The sequence below is a fragment of the Mesoplodon bidens genome (genome assembly GCF_964165515.1).
Source record: "Mesoplodon bidens genome assembly, chromosome: 17".
NCBI lineage: Eukaryota > Metazoa > Chordata > Mammalia > Artiodactyla > Ziphiidae > Mesoplodon > Mesoplodon bidens.
In genome coordinates this window covers 17,998,939-18,025,594 of record NC_138174.1, presented here as the reverse complement: position 1 = coordinate 18,025,594, position 26,656 = coordinate 17,998,939, and the positions used below count along the sequence as shown (strand labels likewise).

At 40.7% G+C, this 26,656-nt stretch overlaps 1 protein-coding gene across 1 annotated transcript in view; it reads left to right on the top strand.

The window, feature by feature from the left end:
* LOC308605237 (histone-lysine N-methyltransferase SETDB2-like) overlaps positions 1–24,607 on the top strand; it is a 73,571-nt gene extending 48,964 nt beyond the window's left edge. Inside the window, exons 12-20 of the mRNA XM_081215026.1 lie at positions 7,515–7,622; positions 12,753–12,886; positions 16,029–16,063; positions 17,665–17,720; positions 18,478–18,660; positions 19,101–19,152; positions 20,067–20,198; positions 21,764–21,835; positions 23,772–24,607. Coding sequence (XP_081071152.1) covers positions 7,515–7,622; positions 12,753–12,886; positions 16,029–16,063; positions 17,665–17,720; positions 18,478–18,660; positions 19,101–19,152; positions 20,067–20,198; positions 21,764–21,835; positions 23,772–23,914 — 915 coding nt within the window. The 3' untranslated portion in view covers positions 23,915–24,607. The remainder of the gene's footprint in view (positions 1–7,514; positions 7,623–12,752; positions 12,887–16,028; positions 16,064–17,664; positions 17,721–18,477; positions 18,661–19,100; positions 19,153–20,066; positions 20,199–21,763; positions 21,836–23,771) is intronic.
* The last annotated feature ends 2,049 nt before the right edge of the window (positions 24,608–26,656 follow it).

Here is a 26,656-nt window from a genome sequence, read left to right as displayed (position 1 = left end):
TATGGTAAAAGTATGTTTAATTTTGAAAGAAATTGCTGAACTGTCCTCCACTGTGGCTGTACCATTTTACATTCCCACCTGCAATGAATGAGAGTTCATGTTGTTCATATTTTTTTAAATTTTATTTTATTTATTTATTTTTATACAGCAGGTTCTTACTAGTTATCTATTTTATACATGTTACTGTATATATGATGTTGTTCATATTTTAATTTGTAATTCCCTGATGACATACGATGACATGTGGTGTTGAGCATCTTTTCATATACTTATTTGCCATTTGTATATCTTCTTTGGTGTTGCCTGTCCAGATCTTTTGTCCAATTTTTAATTGGGTTGTTATTGTTTAATTGGGTTTATTGGGTTGTCTTATAATTAACTTTTAGGAGCTCTCTATACCTTGGATACAAGTCCTTTATCAGATATATTTTACCAATATTTTCTCCTAATCTGTGGCTTTTCTTTTCATTCTCTTTACAGTGCCTCCCTGGATCTATGGTTTGGTGTCTGTCATGATACTATGAGATTTTAATGTTTTCCTCTCTGATGGGTGTGAGATGGTCTCTCATTGTTATTTGCATTTGCAGTTACTAGATTACTTAGTGAGCTTGCACCTCGTTTGCTGTGCTCCTGTGCAGTTCTTTTTTTCAATTCTGTGACTTGTGTTCATAGACTACACTTTATCTTTGAGATCTTAGTTTTGCTTATATGTATTTATTCACATGTAAATAAATTCTAATGCTTTATTATATATTTTTGCTTTTAATTTTATTTATGGTGCTTTCTGTCATACAGAAGCTTGTAATGTAATTAACATTCATCATTATTTTCCTTTATAATTTGTAGGATTTTTCCCCTAAGAAATTCTTTTCTGAACTAAGGTTCTATCTTTTTTCCAAAAAGTTTAAAAATTTTGCTTTTCTCATTTAGCTTCTTGATCCAACTGGAATTTATTTGGATTATAGTGTAAAGTAGGGACCTACTTTTAGTTTTTTTTTTTTTATGAGATTAAGCACCTTCCCCAGCACTATTATTGAAAAATCTATCCTTTCCTCACTGATTTGTAGTGATAATAATAACTGTTGTTATTATTTGGCGTTCACTATGTAAGGTAATGTTCTGGAAGCTTAACCTAGGAGCTCTGGGAGATTAACAGGATTAACTGTTAATCCTCACAACTACCCTAAGAGGTAGGTATTATAATTACGCCCAAACTAAAGGTGGAACAACTGAGGCACAGAGAAATTAAATGACTTGCTCAAGGTCACAGGGCTGTAAGTGACTGAGCCGGGACTCTCACCCAGCTATCTAGTTTCAAACCCTCATGCTAATCCGTTGCTCTAACAGTATTGTCATATGTGCACAGATCTGTTTCTGGCTCTCCATTCTCTTCCATTGGTCACTTGTGTATTCCTGAGCTGCTACAACACTCTTTTTTTTTTTCTTTTAAACAAAACTCGCATTTTATTTAGGTTGAAATAAACAATACGAAATTGATTTTCTTCACCAAAAATAACAAGCAATATTTTCTGTATTATTCCTAGATAAACCACAAAACACTTATTTTTGTAGGTTTTCTAGGTTTTGCTTGTAAATCAAGATGAAGCAGTAGATACAGTCATGGAAAAAGAAGAAAACAGACAAATCAGTTGTCAGTATCCATGGCCTCTGATCCTGTCTTGACCATGAAACAGAAATGTTCAACGTATACCTGCCAAAAAGCTTATGAAGATGTAGGCTCAGTCAAGGAATGTAAACAGCAACAACCAGATGTGGAACAACAATGGCAGGCTCTTCCATTCAAACTTTAACTATAACTTGTTCCTTTAACTTCATTTGATAAAGACAAAATCTACAGTGAAATCCTTGTTTGGCGAGCTCACATGTTTCTCTTACAGTCTGATAATTTTCTTAACTGTCCCTTACAGATTTTTAACAGCGTACTTAAAACTCCTACTATTCAAAAGTCAGTCATGGGGCTTCCCTGGTGGCGCAGTGGTTGAGAGTCCGCCTGCTGATGCAGGGGACGCGGGTTCGTACCCCGGTCCGGGAGGATCCCACATGCCGTGGAGCGGCTGGGCCCATGAGCCATGGCTGCTGGGCCTGCGCATCCGGAGCCTGTGCTCCGCAACGGGAGAGGCCACAGCAGTGAGAAGCCCATGTAATGCAAAAAAAAAAAAAAAAAAAAAAAGTCAGTCATGAGCTTCACTGTAATGTTTTATGAAATGTATTCCTTCCTCCCATACCTCCTCAAAATTTATTTCTTCAAAGAGCTGATAACTCAGTACCTGACAGTTGGATCCACAGTGATGTTATGTCTAAAATGACTTAATACAATTCCAAAGTGCCATTAGCAGAGATCACACAGAGTGTAACATGGTACTTTCAATGCTATCTTCTGGAAGAACAGTTAGGTCTCCAAAGCATGGGCGTTCAAACAGGCCATTTAAACAAGCAGATTATCAGTGACTAATGAGCTGGTACAACACTCTTAATTACTATGATTTTATGATAAACCCTGGCTATTTTTTTTGCACTTTGAATTTTGGGATCAGCTTGTCAGGTTTCACAGAAATTTCTATTGGAATTTTAACTGGAATTCCACTGAATTTATAGATGAATTTGGGATAAAATAGACACCCTCATAATATATTAGTCTTTCTATCCATTAACAGGGTATGTCTCTTCAACTATCCAGGTCTTTTATGAATTTCAAAAATGTCCAACAGTTTTTTTTCTATAGAGGTCTAGAACTTTGGGTTAGGCCTATTCGTGGGTTTGTTTTTTGTTTTGTTTTGTTAATACATTTTTAAAGTGAGCTATTATTGGTATACACAAACACTGTCAATTTTTATTTATTTTTTATCTCATCCAACAATCTTGCCAAACTCTCAAATCTAAAAGTCAGATTCACCTGGATATTTTATTTGGACAATCCTCATCTTTAAATAAAGATGACTTTTTTTCCTTTAAATTTTTGGGCCTCTTAATTTCTTTTTCTTATTTTACTGCATTTTTCTAGAACATTGTGTTATAGTGGTGATTAAAAGCATTTTAGTGAGCATTGTCTTTTTTCTTATATTACTGGGATGCTTCTAGGTTTTATCATTAAATTTGTGCATACTTTAGCTTTTTAATACTTTACTTTATTAAAATTAGGAAGTTTCCTTTTATTTCTAGCTTGCTACAAGTTAAAGTATTGAATATTATGAAATGCTTTTTTCTGCATCTGTTGTAATGATCTACTGGCTTCTTTCCCTCTCTTTCTCTGGCCATGCACAATGCTAGATGCTTTATTAATTTTTTTTAAATTTATTTATTTATTTATTTTTGGCTGTGGTGGGTCTTCGTTGCTGCATTCGGGCTTTCTGTAGTTGCGGTGAGCAGGGGCTACTCTTCGTTGCGGTGCGCAGGCTTCTCATTGCGGTGCCTTCTCTTGTTGCAGAGCACGGGCTCTAGGCACGTGGGCTTCAGTAGTTGTGGCTCTCGGGCTTAGTTGCTCTGCGGCATGTGGGATCTTCCCGGACCAGGGCTTGAACATGTGTCCCCTGCGTTGGCAGGCGGATTCTTAACCACTGCTCCACCAGGGAAGTCCGATGCTTTATTTTTTATATACACAATTTTTTTAAATCTCAAACTTACAGAAAAGTTGCACATACAGTACAAAGTACCTTTTTTGTTGGAACTGAAGTCATTCTGGCTTATACATGAGTTAACTTGAATTTTATGCTAACTAAAATAGCCTGTTTGTGGCCTATCAAGTATACACTGTACATCTGCTTTAATTATTAGAGAAAAGGACACATTGACCAGAAGTAAAGAATGTCCATGTTAAAAATAAAGATTACATGCCCCTCCTCCTGGGATGCCAATGCTGGTACTCCTTTGATGATAAGGCTCCCTTCCCAGGTTCCAAGGCCATACTGACTCACTGTGTACATACTAGTCTGTTCTTTTTTTTTTTAACCTTGAAGAAATGTAACCTGACTCATTTAATGCTCTTTGTTCTGACAAGATATAAAACTGTGCTGGAAACAGTGCTTCTCCAGAGCAGTTTCTCAGAGTAATCTGGGAAATGGGCTTCCAGGGTAGTCCTCAGTTTGGCTCAAATAAAACTCTTTTCTATTCTTTTTATAGACTGTTTATTGATTATTTTCATTTACAGAACCATTTGAAATTAATTTGAGACATGATGCATTATCTTTCCTGAATAATCCATTATGTATTTTATACAAAGGACATTCACATAATCACAATGTAACCATCAAAATCAGGAATTTAACATTAATATATTACTACGATCTAATCCTCAAACCACCCAGGTTTCAGGTTCAAGTGTCCTAATAACTTTATAACAAAAGATTCCGATTCACAGGTTACATTCGGTTTTCATCATGTCTCAAATTTTCTCCTTTTAATCTGTTAGTAATAAATTATGTGCTTGTTTATTTTTTGCTGTTAAACCATTCAGAGATTAACACTATTTGATTGTGATGTTTTATTCTAATATACTGTTAATGTTAATTTGCTATTTTTAGTTAACCTTGTCAGTATAATTTACATTTAAAAAGCACCCATTTTGGGCTTCCCTGGTGGTGCAGTGGTTGAGAGTCCACCTGCCCATGCAGGGGACATGGGTTCGTGCCCCGGTCCGGGAAGATCCCACATGCTGCGGAGCGGCTGGGCCCGTGAGCCATGGCTGCGGAGCCTGCGGGTCTGGAGCCTGTGCTCTGCAACGGGAGAGGCCACGACAGTGAGAGGCCCGCGTACCGCAAAAAAAAAAAAAAAAAAAGCACCCATTTTAAGTGTACAATTCAGAGAGTATTAAGACATGTATTTACCAACGTAACCACCACCACCATCAAGATGTAGAACATTTCCATTACCCCAGAAGGTTCCCTCATGCCTCCTTGCAGCCACTTCCTCCCCACCCCAGCTTCTATAGCTTGAGCCTGTCTTTCTCATCTCACATGAAAGGAATCCTACAGTATGTATTCTGTGTGTCTGGCTTCTTTTGCTCATTACAGTATTTGGAGATTCATCCATGTTGTTTCTTATATGTGTATTTTGTTCCTTTTTGTTTCTGCACAGTATTTCCTTGTATGGCTCTATCACAATTTGTTTATCCACTTGCCTGTTGATAGACATATTATTAATTCCAGTTTGAAGATACTAGGATAAATCTGTGAAGATCTGAATATGTGTCTTCATGTAGACATACACTTTTTTTGTATTATAGTCACTAGTTAATTTTTTTAGATTCCACATATAAGGGATAACATGCAGTATCTGTCTTTCTCTGTCTGACTTATTTCACCAAGCATAATACCCTCCACATCCATCCATGTTGCAAATTGCAAACTTTCATTCTTTTTTATGGCTGAATAGTATTCCATTGTATGTATGTGTATGTGTGTGTATATATACATACATATATACACACTACATTTTCTTTATCCATTCATCTGTTGATGAACACTTAGGTTGCTTCCATACCTTGGCTATTGTAAATAATGCTACTATGAACACTGAGGTGCATATGTCTTTTCGAATTCGTGTTTTCATTTTCTTTGGATATATACCCAGCAGTGGAATCACTGGATCACACGGTAGCTCTATTTTTATTTTTTTGAGGAACCTCCATACTGTTCTCCACAGTGGCTGCACCAGTTTACGTTCCCAGCATCAGTGCAGGAGGGTTCCCTTCTCTCCACACACTCAACAACATTTGTTTGTGGTCTTTTTGATGATGGCCATTCTGACAGGTGTGAGGTGATATCTCTTTATGGTTTTCATTTGCATTTCTCTGATGATTAGTGATGTTGGGCATCTTTTCATGTGCCTGTTGGCCATCTTATGTCTTCTTTGGAAAAATGTCCATTCAGGTCTTCTGCCCATTTTTTAATCAGGTTGATGTTGAGTTTTATGAGCTGTTTGTATATTTTGGATATTAACCCCTTACCGGTCATATCGTTTGCAAATATTTTCTCCCATTCAGTAGGTTGTCTTTTTGTTTTGTCAATGGTTTGTTGATGCAGAAGCTTTTAGGTTTAATTAGGTCCCAGTTGTTTATTTTTGCTTATGTTTTCCTTGCCTTTGGAGATAAATCCAAAAAAAAAATTGCTACAATTTATGTCAGTGTTCTGCCTGTGTTTTCTTCTAGGAGTTTTATGGTGTCCTGTCTTACACTTAGGTCTTCAATCCATTTTGAGTTTATTTTTGTATATGATGTGAGAAGATGTTCTAATTTCATTTTTTTAACATGTAGCTCTCCAGTTTTCCCAGCACTACTTATTGAAGAGACTGTCTTTTCTCCATTGTGTACTGTTGCCTTCTTTAAATGTGGACAATAATGCTTTTATTTCTTGAGTGAATACCTACAAGAGGAATGCTGGGTCATAAAGTAAGTGTATGTTTAACTTTAAAGGTAATTGCATCATTTTACACTTCTACAACAATGTGTAAGAGTTCCGTTTGCTCCACACCCTCATTGACACTTGGTATTTTCAGTCTTTTTAATTCTAACCAGTCTAGTGAGTGTGTATTGGTATCTCATTGTGGCTTTGATTTGTCTGAGGGTTAATGATTTTGAGCATCTTTTGACGTGCTTATTCACCATTTGTAACTCTCCTTCTCTGAAGAGTCTGTCCAGGTTTTTTGCCCATTTTTAACTGAATTATTTGTCTTACTGAGTGGCAAGAGTTTTTCCTGTATTCTCAATATAATTTTTTTTGTCAGATATATGAATTGTGAATATTTTCTCCCAATTTCTGGCTTGCCTTTTTGTTTTCTTAGCAATGTCTTTCAAAGAGCAAAAAGTTTTAATTTTGGTGAATTCCAACTTAATAACTTTTTCTTTATAGTTTCTGCTTTTTATAAGAAATCTTTGCCTGTGCCAGTGTCAAAAATTTTTTATCTTATGTTTTTCATGCCCTTTATTATTTAAGTGTATGTGTAATGTTGATCTTTCATTCAGAGGTAGTTTGGATTCTTTTGGTTTCAAGAAACTTTAAAGCTCGAGCCAACCTAAATATAAAAGGGGCTTTGCAATAAGTTGCAGGGGCATTTTTTGGCTCCTGAAGGCAGGCACACAGGTGGGTACAAGAAACAGGAGCTGGGAAGCCATCAGGAACCCAGGATGTCCTCTCTAGCCCTCGTTTTTGTTTTCCTCTCTTTGTTGACTGACTTGCTCTGACCATGTGGCTCAGAGCCTGTTTTAGTCCCCTAGGATAGGGACTTTTGACTGGCCCAGCTTGGGGTCAGGGCCCCAACCAGGTCTAGTTAGCCCCTGGGGGTCAGGGTTATGCAGTATAAAACATGTCTGGGGATCAGGACAACTCCCAAAGAAAAGCAGGGTGACTTGGGGTCTGCTTACACACGCCAAAAGGTGGTCACTGTTCTACACCCAACCCATCTTCCACTCCTGGTGAGTACTTTTTGGTACCATTTTCTGACTTGCAGCTTTCAACATTACTTTGTGCATACTCTGGGTTTTTTCTTTTCCCAATCTGCAGCTGTATTCCTCAGCACTTGTGGAATGTGAGGATCATGATTCGTCTAATAATGATAGAAATTTTGATGTGGAATCAGTAAAGAAAGAAATCAAGAGAGGAAGGAAGTTGGTAAGTATAAATGATTTTATTACTCAGATGAACAGACCCTTGGTGATGCTTTCAAAAGAAAGTCTATTTGATTGATAAACCAGGGGACAGAGATGCAACGTGGAGAGCTGAAAGAAATAGGACCTATATTGGGAACTTAGATTCAATTGAATATTTTAATATTTTAAAATAAACTACAATATGCTTCATCGGCAAAGTAGATATGAGTTAGAATGCTTTGGCTATAAGTAGAAGGAACAAACTGGCTTAAAAAAAAAAAAAAAAGGGGCTTCCCTGGTGGCGCAGTGGTTGAGAGTCCGCCTGCCGATGCAGGGGACACGGGTGCGTGCCCCGGTCCGGGAAGATCCCACATGCCGCGGAGCGGCTGGGCCCATGAGCCGTGGCCGCTGAGCCTGCGCTTCTGGAGCCTGTGCTCCACAACGGGAGAGGCCACAACAGTGAGAGGCCCGCGTACCACAAAAAAAAAAAAAAAAAAAAAAAGGGGATGCTTATTTTCTTAACTTAGCCAGAGGAAAAACTGGCTTCAGGGTTGGTTGATTCAGTGGCTCAATGATGTCATCAAGGGTTCATCATCCTTTCCGCTCTCCTGTCCACAATATCAGCTGGTCCCTTTGTGATCATAGCGTGGCCACAGGCAGCAGCTGAAGCATCAGGCTTTCTTGCTCCTATCACAAGAGAAAGTTCATCCCCAAGCATGGATTAAGAGCCCTTCTGAAAGTTTAATTAGGCCACACCCCTCTTTCTGCACCAATTGCTAGAGGCAACCATAACTAATCAGGATCTACCCTCAGAGCTGGGGTCAGCTCCCCCTGGGAAGGAAGAATGTTGAGTAGTTGCTCTACTGGATCTGCTGTAGTAGACTTCCTCCGTGACAGGCCCTTCGCAGCTTAATCAGCGGTACAGCAAGCGTGAGCACTAACACCCTAACCACCACCACAATCCACAGTCAGGTTAGTAACCTGGAACAAACATTTTTTTAGTCCTTGCAAGATGTCAGCATATACATGGGCAATTTCCACATCGCCTGATGTGCTTTGAGAAACGTCAGCACGGGCCGCTCAGTGAGCAGGCAGATCAGCACAGTTGGGGCTCAGGAAGCCTTTCTAGTTGGGAATGTCGGAGGGAATGAGGATGGGGAAGGGGGAAATTCAGAGAGAGGGAACAGGGTGTGCAAAAGTGTGGAAGGCAAGAAAGAAGATGTGGCACATTCATGAAACCATAAGCATAGGACTGTCCCTGGCATTCTCTTCACTGACCTCATGGAATTCCATAGGATGTACTGGAAGGCATGAAGCCATTCCCTGCCCTTAGATAATGAGTTGACACTGTTTTTCACTGTAATAGCGAATGCTGCAGAAACATCTTTGTGCATTATCCTCGTGTGCTGGTTTGATCGGTGCTGTACAGCACACTCCTAGAAGTGGAACAGCTGAGTCAAAGAGAATCCCCTTTAACATCTTTGAAACATGCTGACAAACTGTCCCCCAGAAAGACTGCACCACTTTATGCTTCTGTACGTAGCGGATGAAAGAGCACTTCTCCCAGCCCTTGACGAAAATGAACATCTCAAACCTCGTTAATTTTTGCCAGTCTCAAAAAGTTTTACCTTGCATTTCCCTGATCACTGGAGAGGTTGAACATTACCCCTCTTTAGTCATCATCCCAATCCTCCTGGCTCACCCAGCTCCAGCAGTTCTTCAGTGATCCCTGGCCATGGTCCAGCACAGCAGTCACTCCCTTGCAAACCCCCTGGACACCCTCCTTACTCACTGAGCAAAGCCCCAGCCTGGGGAAGTGTGTCTGTCTGATGTCTGCGGGAGCTGAGTAGCGCTGGCAGTTGAGCAGTTAACCGGAGAAAAACCCACAGATGTTTTGACTGATCTTAGATTCATGGCCATAAACCTCAAACAGACAATCAGCACTTCATCCTCCACCTTCCACATTTACTCTTTCATATCCTATCATCTCTCTTTAAAACCTTGCTCCACCCCAACTTCTCCTTGCCAAGTTGATGACTACCCCTGATTTTTTTTTTTTTGGATAAACTTTTTTAGAGCAGTTTTAGGTTCACAGGAAAACTGAGGGGATGGTACAGAGAGTTCCTGTATTCCCCTTGCCCCTACACGTTCACAGTCTCCCCTTTATCAATACCCTCCACTAGAGGGGACATTTGTTACAACTGATGAACCACATTGACACATCAGAAACACCCAAAGGCCATAGTTTACATTAGGGTTCACTCCTGGTGTTGTACATTTCTTTGCCAGATTCTTACCGAGAAAATGGAAGCGACTAGACAGGAACCCCTACTGTCCGAACCACTGCCCACCAGCCTGTCCCCAGACTCTCAGAGCTCCGTCCTGTCAAAGCCAACCCTGCACATGGGCTTTGGAGCCGTCCTCCTTCCCTCCTTAAGGACTAGGTTCTTGCATTTTCCTCTACCCCTCACATCAGTATCCCTTCTTTCTGATTGATTACTCTTGTCAGCATATAAACATGATCAACTGATCATGTCATCTTTTAAAAGAAAAAAAAACTCTCCCTTATACACAAAGAGCTGGTCACTTACAGTGTCACTTGTCTGACCTTAGTGGACCTGTCAGCAGTATCATCACACAGTGGTCCCTGCCCTGCATCTTCAAGCAGTTCCTTCTTTTGACTTCCTGGACATACACTGCTAGGATGTCTTTTACCTTTCTGGCTGCTTCTTCTCAGGTGCCTTGGCTGTTTTTCCTCCTCTGCTCAACCTCTACAGTTTGGGGTGCCCAAGGCTCTTTCCTGGGCTCCTTCCTCAATCTGAACATCCTTCCTACATGACCTCATCCAGTTCCCATGGCTTCAATACCATTCTTATGCCGGGACTCTCTATCTCCAGCCCTGATGACCAACCTGACATACCTACCTGGATAGGTAATAGCCTCTCATGTTAAACTGGCCGGAAAAGAATAGTTCCATCCCCTACACACTCATACACACACGATCCATCCAAACCTGCTCACTCCTCAGTAAACAGCACACCATTTGTCCGCCATCATCCCCTCCTCAACCCCAGCCCAGCATCGGGTCCATCAGCATCACCCTACGGACCCTGCATCCTCTTCTCCCTCACTGCCACTCATCCACTGTGGTGAAGTGTGACCTCACTCTCTCAGACTGTTGTTGAACACTACAGATACTTGTCCTTCGTTCTCTCTTGCCTATCCCTCCCCAGCCCATTCTCCACACCGCCGCCAGAACAGTATCTTTAAACTATGAATTGGTTTATGCTCCTATTGCACAAAGGTAAAACCCCAACTCATCACTGTGGCTCGTAAGCCCTCCATGACCCAGTCCTCACTTACCCCTTGGATCTTAGCTCAGACTGTCCCCCTTGCCTCTTCTCTGCTCCAACAACACTACCCGTCCCTCTCGCCCTTCCTGTGAGTTTGCCAGTGGGGAAGCTCATTCTTTTTTTTTGTTTGTTTTTTTGTTTTTTTTTGAGGTACACGGGCCTCTCACTGCTGTGGCCTCTCCCATTGCGGAGCACGGGCTCTGGACGCGCAGCCTCAGCAGCCATGGCTCACGGGCCCAGCCGCTCCGCGGCATGTGGGATCTTCCCGGACCGGGGCACGAACCCGTGTCCCCTGCATCAGCAGGCGGACTCTCAACCACTGCGCCACCAGGGAAGCCCGGGAAGCTCATTCTTGCCATGAGCACAGAAGGCCTTGTGCTTACGATGTCCTTTCCCCTGCTTCGGTGCAGACTAGCAGCTCTTATGATTATTAAAATCTAAGCTTTTATATCACCTCCTCAGAGAGGCCTTCTATATCACTGACCACCCAATCTGAAGTAGAGACCCAGAGACACTCTGTCACTTGGCCTTAATTCTCTACAAAGCGTGTATCGCTATGTTTTAAAGTTTGCTTTATTTGATCATTGTCTCCACTAGAAAGAAAGTTAACTTCATGCAGGCAGGTACCTTATCCACCACTGTTTTCCCCGTCCTGGAAGAGGGCCTGCTGCATCACAGCTACTCTGTAGTCTTTCAGTGAGTCACCCTTTATTAGCCGTTTGTATTTCTTCTCTTCCCATTTTTCTATGGGCTATCAGAGTCTTACCCTTTATCTACTATGCAGCAAACAGTCTTTTCCTTTTTTTTAAATGGTATCTATCACCTTAAAAGTGGAGCTTAAATTTTTTATATAGTCAGATCTGTCAGTCTTTTTCTTTGTGGCTTCTGTGTCTCCTGCCTTGCTTAGAAAGCCTCAATACTGTCCTTTTTTTCTTTCTCTTATATTTTCTAATTTTTTGCAGCTTTTTAAAAATACTTTTTTTTTATATAGTTAAAGCTTTTATCCACGTGGAGTTTATTTGGGAATATATTGTGAGGTAGGGATCTAACTTTCTTTCTTTCCTATACATAGAGTCAGATGGCCCCCCAACATTAAATGATCATTCTTTGTGCTCTGACTTCAAATTCTGCCTTTTGCACAATATAATTTCTCACCCGCAATTAAATTTCCTTTATTTATATAGTTGCTTGTGCTGACCTTGGGATACTGTGTGAGCGGTCACCTCCTGTTTTGCTAGGTGGTTTCATTGTGCGCCCATGTCATTCAGCCAGAGCATAATATAAACCAGCTGTGGTCATGGCTCAGATTCCCCCAAACAGGTTTCTGTGGCCACGTACTCTCCTCCTAGCCATCTCTACGCCACCTTCCTATCAGACCAATAGACTGATATATAAAAGAGATCAAATGAATTGAGCTAAGAAAAAAACTTATTCCTCAGGGGCTTTTTTTTGTTTTGTTTTTTTTTACATTTTTGGCCTTTCTACATAGATGCCAAAGAGATTTCACTTCCTTTCTCTCACGTCTGCTCGCTCAGTAGTGCCTCTGTAAGGCAGGCACTGTGATCCCCAGGGAGGAATTCGGGTCTAAGAGAGGGGAAGGGACTGGCTCGAGATCACACAGCTGTTGGTGGCACTGCCAGGAGCTGACCTTGGCCACAGGCTCAGTGTCCCCAACAGAACCTCTTGCCTAGAGCTGGACAGTGTTGCCAACGCTGCTTTTTAGAAATTTAGAAATGTTAAATTTTAACAAAGATTCTGAAAAATCAGGTGCTTACTCAGTAAAATCTGTTCTTCTGTAGAAATGCACATATTGTGGGAAAACAGGAGCCACCGTGGGATGTGATTTAAAATCCTGTCTCAAGAATTACCACTTTTTCTGTGCCAAGAGTGACCACGCAGTTCTACAAGCTGGTGTACCTAAAGGAACTTACAGGTATTTAATAAAACAGCTTTAAAGCCACGTTTGGGGGATTGGAATAAGGACAAGGAGAGTTTTTAAAGCTAATTTTATGCAAATGATTTCCAAGTAAGAATGTGGTTTGGGAGATGCCCAGCTGGGAACCTAACTTCAAAGCACCTTCCCTAAGTGTCATAGGAGGAAAAGAAGCAGGGTTGGTTTTGTTTGGGGTTTTACTCTCCCTGCATCCTTTCTTTCCTCATAGAAAGCACTGGTTGGCATGGTAGCACAAGTAACCTAACAGGTGGCCACGAGGCTGGGAACCAGTTCACACTCACTCTTTTCTGTAAACAGGAAAGGAGCCTGACTTGTTAGTTCTAGGTCCATGCTTTACCCATCTTGTCTCCAAATGAATGTATTTTCCCATCACTGTCACCACCCTCTTAACTATAAATGGCCTCTAAAAATGATAAAGAAACTATGCAGCAAATACAGTTATCAGTCATTAAGTCCTTGAAGAAACTTAGACCTTGTTTGTGTTGCCTTTGGCTTTGAAATCTTGCTCCTTGTTTTTCAATAACTCTTTAATGTTAACTTTGATCCAGTAAGGCATATTTCAAGTCCAGAACAAGTATATTTGTTTTATCCAGGAAGAAACTTGATCTTCCTTCTGATGAAAGAAGTCAGTTCGGTTAAGTCATTATACAGTTTAGTCAGAAGAAATCAGTAACCCAGTTTTTAATTGATTCAGGTCATGTTCAGCGAACTCTTTTTTGTACGTAGATGCAGTCTAGAATATGTCATATAAAGGTGAAGGAAATAACAGTCAAAAGGTTAGGTTTGACCTTTTTAAAGTTATGAGATGGAATAAAACAGAGAATGATGGTCTAATGTTGACGAGCCAGGCAGACACTTCTCACTTCTTTGGGGCATATGAATAGATTCTGGTTGAACATACATTTTAAATTTCATTGAAACATATACATTTTTTTCAGGCATAGTATCTGAATAATAGGATTAGTGTTATGAGAGAATTATTTTTTTTATTTTTTTAATTGAAGTAGTTGATTTACAGTGTTGTATTAGTTTCAGGTGTACAGCAAAGTGATTCAGTTATACCCATATATATATATATTCTTTTCCTTTTATAGGTTATTACAAAATATTGGGTATAGTTCTCTGTGCTATACAGTAGGTCCTTGTTGGTTACCTGTTTTACTGATATATATAGTAGTATGTATATGTTAATCCCAAACTCCGAATTTATCCCTCCCAGAGGATTATTTTTAATATGATTTTTGTAAGATCTGTTACATTCCTAAATGATACTTTAAAATTCTATATGGAGGGTAGATTTTTTTCCCCCTGTGGGCATATATCCCCAATTTTATCAATGTGTTCCAGAACTATTTTATTACTTTATCTTTTAACCACTTACTTTATGCCAGGAATACTTCAAAGTACTTTACAAATGTTATTTCATTTAATACTCATAATAGGCCAGTAAGGTAGGTAGTATTATCCCCATTTTAAAGATGAGGAAACTGAGGCCCTGACAGTAATTTGTACTCAGGCCACACATTTGGTAAGAGGCAGAGCTGGGCTTCAGGGCTCCAGAGTCTTTGCTCTTTGACACCATATCCTCTTTAAGCTTAGCGGCCATATATCCTAAAATGTGGGCAAGCCTAACATTCAAAGAAGTTTGTTAAATAATTTAAAATCTGATTTTACATAGGTATTTTCTTGCTTGAGACTAGACAGGAAATGTGTAAATATGTTAATTTTATATTTTTATATTTGATTTGCTGAGAAACTCATGGATTGAAATATTCTTTCACTTTTATTATTTACCTTCCCAAAGAGCTTATTTTATTATGACTTCTCCAAAGACCTAAAACACCCACTAGAAAGACTATTATTAGCAGAGCTACAAGGTCAAACAAAAAGGAGTCAAGTTCCTGCTATACCTTAAAGTCTGAAAAAATACTGATCATATATTAGTAGAACCAATGAATAGAGACTCATAAAATAATCTTCTTTGTCATAGTTTTATCAAGTATCAGGTGAACTTTTATTTTTAAATTGAATTTAAACATTCGGAGTGGCTGTCATGCACGAGACCCCTTGTTAGGTATAGTGAGAATATCAAGAGAAACAAGACGTGAACTAAAACTATCACCCCACAGGAGGACCAGAAGGTCAAAACTAGTAGGAGCATGTGGCCTGATGGGAGCAGGAGGGGATTTACATGAAACTGGCTTGGCCTTCAGTTGATAATTGTTGAAAACGGGTGATGGGTTGGGGGCATGGGAGGTCATCACATCTCCTCCACTTTTATATATGGTTGAAAAAAAAAAATTAAGTACCTGGCAAACAAAAGTGCTGAGAAACCAGAATCTGAAGGGCGAAGAGATTAATATTGATTGGGGGTGGGCGGGTGGGGTGCTGGGAGGACTGCATGGAGGAGGCGGGAACTGATGTACGACAGGAAGAGTTCATACATTCCCCTAGGTGAGGGGGACCCTGCATTATATGGGTCAGCACCATAAGGAAGGGAACTGGGGGCTGCGGAGGAAGAAAGGCTGGAGAGAAAACAGGGCCTGAGCAGCTCCTTCAGGTTTACTCACTGCACTTCTTTGCTCTAGCTGCTCCGCTTCTTCTTCTCTTCTAGGACACTGATCAGTTCTAAGCTCATGCAGTTCAAATCTAAGATCTGGGGGAGATACCCGTTGAGTTAGAAAACTACTTTCCCGCCAGATAATGCATGCAATTTTGTGCTTATTGTTGAAAGTCAGCAGAACTTTGTGTAGTCAGATGAAAACTTGTGTCTTAGCTGTTGGATCTCTAGGTATTTTCTTTATACAGTAAAATCTCAGTGACCGCTGTCTATGAACAAGTATTGTTCAAAATATGTAGTCAGCACTCACCCCTGCAGAGAGCACGCTGACCTGTCCAAGGTTCAAGGGCACAGGGGACGCTGGCACAGGGTCCATCTACACTTGATGTCTGTCAGTGACTACACAGGCTTGAACAGCAATTTTGTTTTTAACAAATAAATATTTAAGGTTAAGCTCGCATGAAAAACAGATTAGTTCCCTTTTAAATTACAATGCAATAGGCATAATGTTTGAAAAGTGTAAATACAATTATTTGACTCTTTAAAATTTCATGTTTTCAGAGTATTGTGCCAACAACATGCTGACCCTCAAAATGGTAAGTCTCTAAAATTTAGTGTTGTGGGTTTAAAGAAAGGTAAACCTTCGGTAAGACATGGAATAATCTGATTTACTGGCCTAAGTTAAAATACAAATTTTTGAGTCAAAATGTTACATACTTTTAAAATTGTCAGTCCCTGTGCGGTGTGCCGTATAATGGACTAAACTTTTCTTCTTCGTGAACTAGACCTACTCTCAGTGAAGCCTTTGTCTGGTGTCTTCCATTCTCACTACAGTCAGCGGGCTGAACCAAAACACTGTAAGAAGCTTTGAATTTTGTGACTACTTGTCTTCTAAGAAGACTATCAGAATTTTCTGTAGATAAAACTGATCAAGTGCTGTATGTTCCCTGAATGCAATTCTCCTAAGAATGCATGACTAGCCTTTCCGTTCTGAGGAACACTGGGTCCTGGCTACCTGGGGCTACCTGGCCTTTGTGTACTGCCAGAAGAGCAGTCTTGCCAACACCAGATGTGGAATGCTCTCTGCGGACAGGAGTCGGCCCTCTTTGGAAAAGGCTTAGTTCCCTGTCATGCCAGCTGCATTTTGTGGTGGTAAGCAACGCTCTCTAAACAATAGCGTTACCCTTCAGCCATTCTTCAGCCATTCCCCTTGCAACTTAACAGAAATACTATCAAAAACATTGCTGTCAGTCAGTGTTTACTGACAGGGAAAGATGACAAGAATGTATGCGTTTTAAAAAGCAGATTATAACACTGTAATGAATCCTCTCCCCAGAGGAAACCATCGTTGTTTCTTTCGAATTCTTCCAAAAATGTTCTGTGTATAGAAACATACCTACTACTATATTTTGCTTTTTCACTTAGTATATCTTAGAGATTCTTCTCTATCAGTGGGTATAAGTAGATCTTACCTCATTTTTAAAAGGCTTCATAGTATTCCACTGTGTATATTATTCAGTGGTACAGCTGAACCACAGTTGAACTAGACTCTGTGTGACTGACATGTAAGTTATTTCCAGCTTTTTTCTATCACACTTAATACTGTAGCTAACATTTTTCTCCACTCATCTTTGTGCCTTTATGTAACAATACTATTAGAAAGACTTGCTGTAAGTAGATTGCTGCGTCAAAGAGTATAAACAATGAAACTTTGGGTAACTCTTGGCTAATTATCTTCTAAAGAGGCCACACCAGCAGTACACATTGACCCAAATCCTTGCAGACATTATATATTATACATCTTAATCTGATCAATGAAAAATTCTACCTGTTTTACTTTGCATATCTTTACTTATGGGTGAAACTGAGTATACTCCCCTATCTTTTGATCAATTATATTTGTTTCCCTGTGATCTGATTTATTTTTGTTTAATGAACCCTCTCTCTAGAGTTCCCCATTTGCCCGTTTTTCTACCCAATTGCCTTTTTCGTATTGATTTATAAGGTCTTTTTATATTTTAAAAATTGGCCTTTTGTCGTTTTTTTTTTGCAAACATGTAATCTGTTTGACATATCTCTTGACTTTGTTATAACCTTTGGCATATAAGAGTTGTACATTTTCTGTAGTCCAGCATCAGTCTTTTCGTTTGTGGATTCCAGTATCTACATAATTTATACTTTTCTGCTTACTTTTCAGGAGTGAAAAGTAAAAGGGGGAGGAAAAAACGTCTCTCAACAGGCAATCCTGTACAGGTAATTTGAATTAATTTCATTATAGCTTTAAGTTTCTCCATACAATGTCTTTTTTTTTTTAACCTTCTGAATTTCAGGTGACACAATGATAGATGATGATGAATATTAAAGAGAAGTTGGATGTGTCTTGGGTATCCAAGCACATAACCTCCAGGAGGTGACCGTCCCCTGGCCCCTGTAACACATCCCCGGGTACCAAATTAGCGAGAGGATCTGAGCCCACAGGGTGTTTATGGTCTTAAAACAGGCATAGGTGCAGTGGAACATCCTTACCTAGCCAAGTATTTCCCAGCTGCAGGATCCACATTTGACCTAATTTGTGATTCATAATTTTCTGGATTCCTATTTCTATGTAAAGCATATGAAAATGTTTTGGGGGTTTGCAACAGCTCATGTAAGCTTAATTAATATGAGCCAGCAACCTTCACCTCTCACCCTATTTATACAAGAGGAGCTTGTTACACCTGTTAATGTTTTGTTAAACAAAACTACATTTGATGTTTACATCTACATGTGAACATGGAACATGATTTTCACCATAAGCATATCACTGAATTTGGTCTTCATTTTATGCAATACAGTAAGTCCCCTACATACGAACCTTCAAAGATGCAAACGTGCATTCACACGTCTAATCACATTCATGTGTCTGGAGTACATTGTCACGTGCGTGCATCCTCTACAAATGGTTGTGCTTTTGTGTACTCTACTGTACAGTTCTGTATACAGTAGTACAGTAACTTTATTTCAAGCACAGGACCCGAACGTAGAACAGTACACGAAGGCTGCAGCAGCTGTTAAGAATGCAACCCCGTGCTACGATGTCATCTATGACAAGAAAAAAAGAGCTACTGCCCAGACATCATGGGGTCGTTCTGTCAAGAGGGTAGATAGAATTGAATCCAGCAAGGAACCAGAACCTGTGCCATCAACGTCAGGCGTGAGTGAAATTGCAGCTTGCCCTCCGTCCCCTATTGCTGACGATCCTTCAGCTCTACCATATTTCCCACCTCCTCTCCCTCCTCCAGTCAGTAACTCTTCTTGCCTGTTCATTCGATGCCAGCCCCTGTGTGCCAGGTCTTGTACTGTACTACTGTACTTTTCAAGGTACTGTACTGGAAGATTAAAAATTTTTATTTTTTGTGTTTGTTTTTTAATGTATTATTTGTGTGAAAAGTATTATAAAGCTATTACAGTACAGTACTATATAGCCGATTGTGTTAGTTGGGTACCTAGGCTAACTTTGTTAGACTTACGAACAAATTGGACTTACAAATGTGCTCTCAGAATGGAACTCATTCATATGTAGGGGACTTACTGTATTAAATGTCAACAGTAAAAAATTAGTGTAAAGTAATCTTGATCTTTCTCTCCTTTTAGCCACCGGAAAGAATGGCATTGGATAGGAAGGAAAAGGATGGCAGACACACAGGTTTGCTATAAGTTTTGTCTGTTAACAAATATGACTTACAGTACTTAGTACCATTTCAGAGTTGGTATCCCACTTTATTATTCTAGACTTGTAGTAATGCATTATAAGAATAGAAATTTTTTATCATAATTATTCACTCCATCATAACCCCAACAGATCAAAATAACTTAGGTTATAACTTAGGTTGGGATGGTCCAACTGCTCTTCAGTATTAAGAAAGGATACAGCTCTTTTTTTTTTTTTTGCTTTATAACAAATTTAATCAGTTATACATATACATATGTTCCCATATCCCCTCCCTTTTGTGTCTCCCTCCCACCCTCCCTATCCCACCCCTCCAGGCGGTCACAAAGCACCGAGCTGATCTCCCTGTGCTATGCAGCTGCTTCCCACTAGCTATCTACCTTACGTTTGGTAGTGTATATATGTCCATGCCGCTCAAGAAAGGATACAGCTCTTGATATAGAAGCCAGGGTTGCCTGAGTTCAGAATCCAATGACATGCCACCCCTCACACTGTGACCGCCCCGCCCAAGAAGCTGAAGCCAGTAATTGTAACTTTCTGTTAAGGAAACAGACATTCCATTATAACAGTCAACTGTGACAGAAAAAAATGAGGGAGGCTGTTATCTCAAAGATTTGAAGCTAAATTTTAGAAAATTATCTTTATTCATATAATTATTCTAAGAGAAGTTTTTATTTTCACTTTTTATAACATTTCATTCATTGTTTCAGCTTGAAAAAAATGAGGTATGATGAAATTACAATTAATAGAAAAGATACAAGGTGCTGTACGTATTATCTAATAATGTTCATCCACCATTAGGCAAAGTCTGAAGAAGTGACCATAAAATGATGTATGATAGCTGTCCTGAGACAGACGATTTCCTTCTGAAATGTTTTTTTTATTCTTAGATGCAATTGTGAAAGTTGCTTTTCTTAAGAAATGTAAAAAAGCGGGTCTTCTTAATGCTTTATTTGAAGAAATAGTAGACAAACTTCATTTGATTCAGGAAAGACTCAAGGATGAGACCACTTCAGAATCAGGTATTGAAATAAGAAAATTTCTACATATAGAGACTTCTCACAGACCTACATGTTAAACAAAACCAACACCCGCCCCCCCCCCCAACAAAAGTACACATTTTCTTTCTGTACTGTTTCTTTTCTTTTCCTTCTTTATCTCATTCTTGAGAGCCTGTTTGGAGGTTCTAGCAGGGGAGCGCAGCTACTCGTATACCCTTGACCGAAGAACAGTCCTCCTCTGTCGGGGAAGGTCATCCTCTTCAACCGAGCACGCAGCTTCGGGAGGGACGCACGTGGAGGGGTGAGGGAGGAAGGGGACACCCGCCTAGCCAGCCAGATCAGCCGAATCAACCCTGGCGATCAGTGGGGGTGACAGATGTCGCAGCCAGATCACCCTCACATCCTTTATCTCATTCTTTAATACAATTTATTGTTCTAGATCTCTTATCTTTTTATAAATCAACAGGAGGTAGGTAATTCACAAAATCATTACTTTAGTAAAATACCCTGATTCCGTGAAAGTTTTAATGTCTTTTCCAGAGGTTCATAACTGAGAGTGACCATCAAGAGAACGGGCAAGTTCAGAACCAGGTTCAGTCACACACCCTCACTCCCCCCCACTCCCCGCAGCTGAGCACGCTTGCTGCTAAGCTCTGAGAATGGCATTCATTATGCTAGTTTTGATTTGCCTCTAATTCTGTTCCTTAAACAAGCAAGTGCCTTTTTTTATACTGTAAAATATAGAAGAAATAAGTAATTTTAATGTTTTGATTGATGTTTGGTTTAGTTAAATGTGGCCTTTCAGAAAGAGCTCTTGGGGACGCTGAAGTTCCGTTTGTACATGCAGGTATACAGACACTTAGCCTTCTCTTAACCTGTGTTAGGAGCTTAAAAACTTTATTATAAATACAGTTGACACATAACATGGGTTTGTACTGTACGGGTCCACTTATACCTGAATTTTTTTCAATAAATACTACGCAATAAAATACTATACAATCCGTAGATACAGAACCACAGATACAGAGGAACCACATATTTGGGAGGCCGACTGTAAAGTTAGTTATGCTTGGATTTGTGACTGCACGGGGGTCAGCACCCCTAACCCCACATTGTTCAAGGGTCGACTGTATAGCTGTCTTAGAAGGAAAAACCTCGACAGTCTATATTTTAGGCAACAATGTAAAATATATGATTATTTGAAAGGGATTTTTTTTCTACAGGACAAAACCAAAAAGTGTAGTTAAGAGCAAACAGACATTTCCCAAAGCTCATTCATTACATTCTTTTGTTCGTTTACTCTTGTCTCTAGACCAAGCACATCTCGAACTTGAGCATACCCCTCAGAACCACCAGGGGGGTTTGTAAAAACGGATGGCTGGGCCCCATCCCTGGAGGTTCTGATCCAGTAAAGGTGCTAAGAATCTGCCTTTCTAACGAGCTCCCTGGTGAGGCTGCTGCCACTGCAGTCCGCAGGGGATGCCTGCTCTGCGTGCTTTTCCTTTTTGAGGGTTATTCTGAGAGGTGTTTCTTCCTATGTAAGTAAGTTATTTAAATTAAAACTGAAAATGTTTTTCTTCCTCCAGACTATGAAGAAATTGGGACTTCACTTTTTGACTGTAGATTGTTTGAAGACGCATTTGTAAATCTTCAAGCAGGTATATGAGTTATAACTGAGCAGCAAAGTTTATAAACATTTATCATATATATTAAAATAACACTATTCAGGTGATAAAAATCCTATTTTAGAAGAATGTTCACCCTTGCATTAAATGAAAAAGCCCTTTACAAAACAATATGAGCCCTCACACACAGAAGAAAAAATATATATACCCAGGGTCACACATGCACAAAGAACTGCACATAAATGGAAACAGTAGTTATCTTAGGTGACTGGATTATATTCTTTTGTCTTAGTGCTCACTGTATTTTCCACATTTTATACATACACACAATGCTTTTGTAATCAGAAAAAGAACTCATCTAAAAAAGTGGAAACAAAAAATTTATTGCAAAATGGAAGTATTTGGGCACCACGTTTGGAAATCAGCAGGAACTGGTGAGGCTGTGATGATAAACCATGCTGCACTGTCTCCCTCTCACTTGGTATGATGTGTATAAATTTCAGTTCTTTCAACATTAATCTTCAAATCTAATGGGAGAGGGAGAGTTGTGATTGATCAATTGATTCTAAAGTTCATCATTTAAAAAAAAAAAAGAATAGCCAAGAAACTTTTGAAAAAGAAAACCTAGTGGAAACAGAGAGTTGACCTTTCTATAAAACATCAAACAAACAGTGGTCCTTTCACCACTATTTCAGATGCCTTCAAGACAGGCTAAGTTTCCACATTGATGAGTCTGACCTGACTTCTCCATCAAGGCTGCCACACACAGCTGGGCAGGCTGTGCACTGCACATCCCGGTGGGAGTGGAGGGCACAGGTTGACACAGAGTTTAAAAGGCAGATGGCTCCCCCTGAAGTTGTACACAAACAGTGCCCTAAACTCTGTTCTTTTCCAGAGATGTATTTGTCTTTCCAGCAAATGTATTAGGAAAATAGATTTTCCCTGTGGAGAAAATATTAGTTCATATTCCTGTCTCAGTATACACAAGCCTTTCTCATTTTTGTTTTGATATTACACATTTGTATTTGAATTTTGTATTACATTTATAATCAGCAGAAAAATAGTCAACAATAGTGTGTCTTTTTACCAGTTTCTTGAGAATGTCTGCATATGTCTTATGGGAATATCCTTTTTTTTTTTTAAGAGGCCTTTAAATTTTTTTTCTAAAAAGCTTTATTTTGTAGGTGACTTTCATGTATGTTTATTTTTCTTTCATATAAAAGTAACATGTTTGGAACATGTCACTACCTAGGTTAAGTTAGCTGGGAGTACATACAGTATAGTGTCGTATTTGGGGGGTGTGAGCTCCCGGAGGTGACACTATTTGGAATCGTATGAGAACCAACTTAAAAGACTTAACTTCTCACACCCCAACTGATAAAGACTCTTTTGCTTAATTCAGCCTTTTCAGTGTTCCAGAAAGTTAACTGCAGGTATACAGATATTCTAAGATTTTGAGGTTTTTAAAAAGTTGCCACTGAGTAATATTATAATTTATAAAGCCTAACTAAAGTAGCTTCTAAGTTTCCACAATAAAAGCATTCCTATTTCTAAATAAAACCAAAAGCTTTTATGTAACATTAAAAATTGGATGCATTTCTCTGAAAGATTAGCCCTTAACCCTTGATAGTCTAATGGCATCCTCTCAACAAATGGGTATTGTGTAGCATGAAGGTTATTTAGTCGCTGCTTTCAAATCCTCAAAAGTATACAGAAGTGCCTTTTCTGTTATAAATGTATACAAAATTTTAAAGATTTACAGACCAGCTTTATGTGTGATAAATACTAGAATTCTATCCTGAGATAGAAGAGAAAGCAAAGGCATAAAAGCATCAATTCCTGCTGACAAGACCCTAGATCCTTTTCATTTGGGGCACAGCATTGTGTACTATGCACTTTCAGAAGAGGCTAGAAATAGTACATTGTGTATAAAACTACTGGGTAACCTGAAATAATTTTCTTATTATAGTAATAGAGAAGAAAATTCATCAATCTGAACAAAGGCAGCAGCAGCTGAAGGAAGAGATTGAGCTACTACAGGATGTAAAACAGACCTTGTGCTCTGAGCTTCAGTCAACAAGTTCTACTTCAGATTCTTCTCTGTCTTCTTAAGAATAACCATTTCCTAAGCCAGGAATCAAGCACAGCTGCAAACAGGCTGAAAGCTGGAGACGGGCCTGTGAAAGCCTCACATCTTTAGCACTAGGGCCCTCGTGTCTCTCTGGCCCTCAGACTTTGACCCTCACCAGCCCTTACCTGTTCTTGCTGGTTTGGCATCTTAACGCCTTTTTACTGCCTCCTCTTCCTCATCATCATCTCACGTCTACCTCTCCCCCCCAGGAAAACAGTTCTGATTCTACTTGAGTAAATTGGGCCATGCCTCCCATCTCCCTAAAACTCCTTTGGTAAGTTTTTAGATTTTTAGATCCCGCCTCCCCCACCCCCACTACAGTGAGCTAAGTGGATTCCAGGTGCTCCTGCCCCCAGGGCCATTGCACATCCTGCTGTGAAGTCTTCACTGCTCCTCCTGCTGATGTCCTCATACCTATTCCATCTGAGAGCACTTTCTCTTCATATCCCTTTCTCGGTGTAAGCCACTCTATCATACATCAAACCACTGGAGTATAAGCAGTCTGAGGGCAGAAACTCACTATTCCTGTGTTTTCCTCCCTATCACATTCCCAACAGCTAGCGTGCTCAATAAATGTTGAAAAAAATGCATAAACTGTTTTTATCTTTTGAGACTAGTTCCAGCCCGTAATGCTTCTTTGATATAATAAATTTTAATTGTATACTTGTACCAAACATACCTGTGTGTTTTTAAAATTTCTCTTCAGCCCACAGCACATGGGCATAACATCATCTTCAAAACAAACATTTACAACTGGATGGACTCTTTGAAGGTTTTGCTCAACCCAACAATATACAATTGAGACCTGCATGCCCTACCACCATGTCCGACCTCTGAAAACTTCACATTTCCACTTTTCTACCGCACTGCTTTGATGCACAGTAGTGCTACATTTCAACATGAGTTTGATCTGAGTCTCCAACATGGTATCTGGCACATAATATGCTCAATATCTGCTGAAGAATATGATATAAACGAAAGAACACATCCATTCCTGTTGTAATGGCAACCCCAGCCCAAGTCATTAATAACTGAGGGGCAAAATCTCAGTGGTTTTCAAATTTGGCTACACATCAGAATCACCTGAGGCACTTAAAAAACTACGGAAGCCAACAAAAGATTTTAGAAGATGGCAGAGTAGACAGACTCTAAGCTCACCTCATCTCACAGGCGCACCAAAATTACAACTATTTATAGAACAACTATGGATCAAAAAGACCGAAGCAAACAGAAAAGATCTTCTACAACTAAAGATACCAAGAAAACCACAACCAGACGGGGGGTGGGGGTGGGGTGGGGTGCAGAAACACAATACAGTCGAGACCCACACCACTGGGTGGGCAACCCACAAATGGGAGAATAATCACAACTGCAGAGGTTCTTTCCAGGGAACAACAATGGGTCTGAGCCCCACATCCGGATCCCCAAACCCAAGGGTCTTGTGCCAGGAAGACAAGCCCCATTAACATTTGGCTTTGAAGGCCAGTGGAACTTACCTTTGGGAGTCCCAGAGGGCAGGGGGAAAGAGAGATTCCACTCTTAAAAGGTGCACCCGAAAACTCATGCTCCAGGACCCAGGGCAGAAGAACTAATTTGAAAGGAGCCTGGGACAGACCTACCTGCTGATCGTGGCGAGTCTCCCAGAGAAGCAGGAGGCAAATGGAGCTCACCCTGGGGACAAAGACACTGGCAGCGGCCATTTCTGGGAGCACATTCTACCACGGAGACACAGGTGCCTGCAAGCGCCATTCAGGAATCCTCCCTCTAGCTTATTAGTCTCAAGATCCAGCTGTGCCCCTGCTCACTAGCCTATAGGTACCAGTACCGGGACACTTCAGGCAGAACAACTGGGGTGGAGCATACACGCCCCCTTTAGACCCCCTGAGCCCACAGCCGTCCCTGGACACAGCCCTGCCCACCAGAGGGCCCAGGACCCAACTCCACATACCAGTGCGCAGGCAACAGACCCAGACACCCTGGGACCCAGCTCTGTCCACCAGTGGGCAGGCATCAGCCCTAGAATCCCCTGGGCCCCAGCCCCACCCACCAGCAAGTCTGCTCTAGCCTTAGAACCAGCCTCACCCCTACAGGACGACCACAGTCCTGCAGCCTGCCTGTGGCAGGCTGCAGCTCACCCACCAGCAGGCCAGCACCAGTCCTGGGACCACCTGAGCCCAAGCCCCGCCCATCAGGAGGCAAACACAAGTTTCAAGACACCCCAGGCCCTGCAGCCAGCTGTATCAGGAAATGACCCCACCTGCCAGCTGTCTGACACCAGCTCTGGAACCCCTGGGCCCTGCAGTGAGACCCCAGGACCTGGCTTCACCCACCAGTGGGTGGGAACCAGCCCCAGATCTCATGGACCTGACTCCTGGCTCCAGTGAGCCAGCACAAGTCCCAGGGCCAGCCTCCCGGGGTTCCACAGCTGGCCACCTCATGATCCACTCTGCCAACCAGTGGCTGGCTCCTCCATACAAGGCAGGGCCTGGCAACCAATCAGACCAGAGGCCAGCCACACGCACCAGGCTGCCCACAATAGTCAGCCCACCACAGCAGAAGGACCCACGCAGCCCACATGGAGGGTGCCCCTATAGCATATAGCTGCGGTGACAAGAGGGGAGTGCATTGCTGGGACACATAAGACGTCTCCTACAAAGGGCCACTTTTCCAAAGTCAGGAATCATAACCAACCTGATACATAGAAATAAATACAGTAAGTTAGA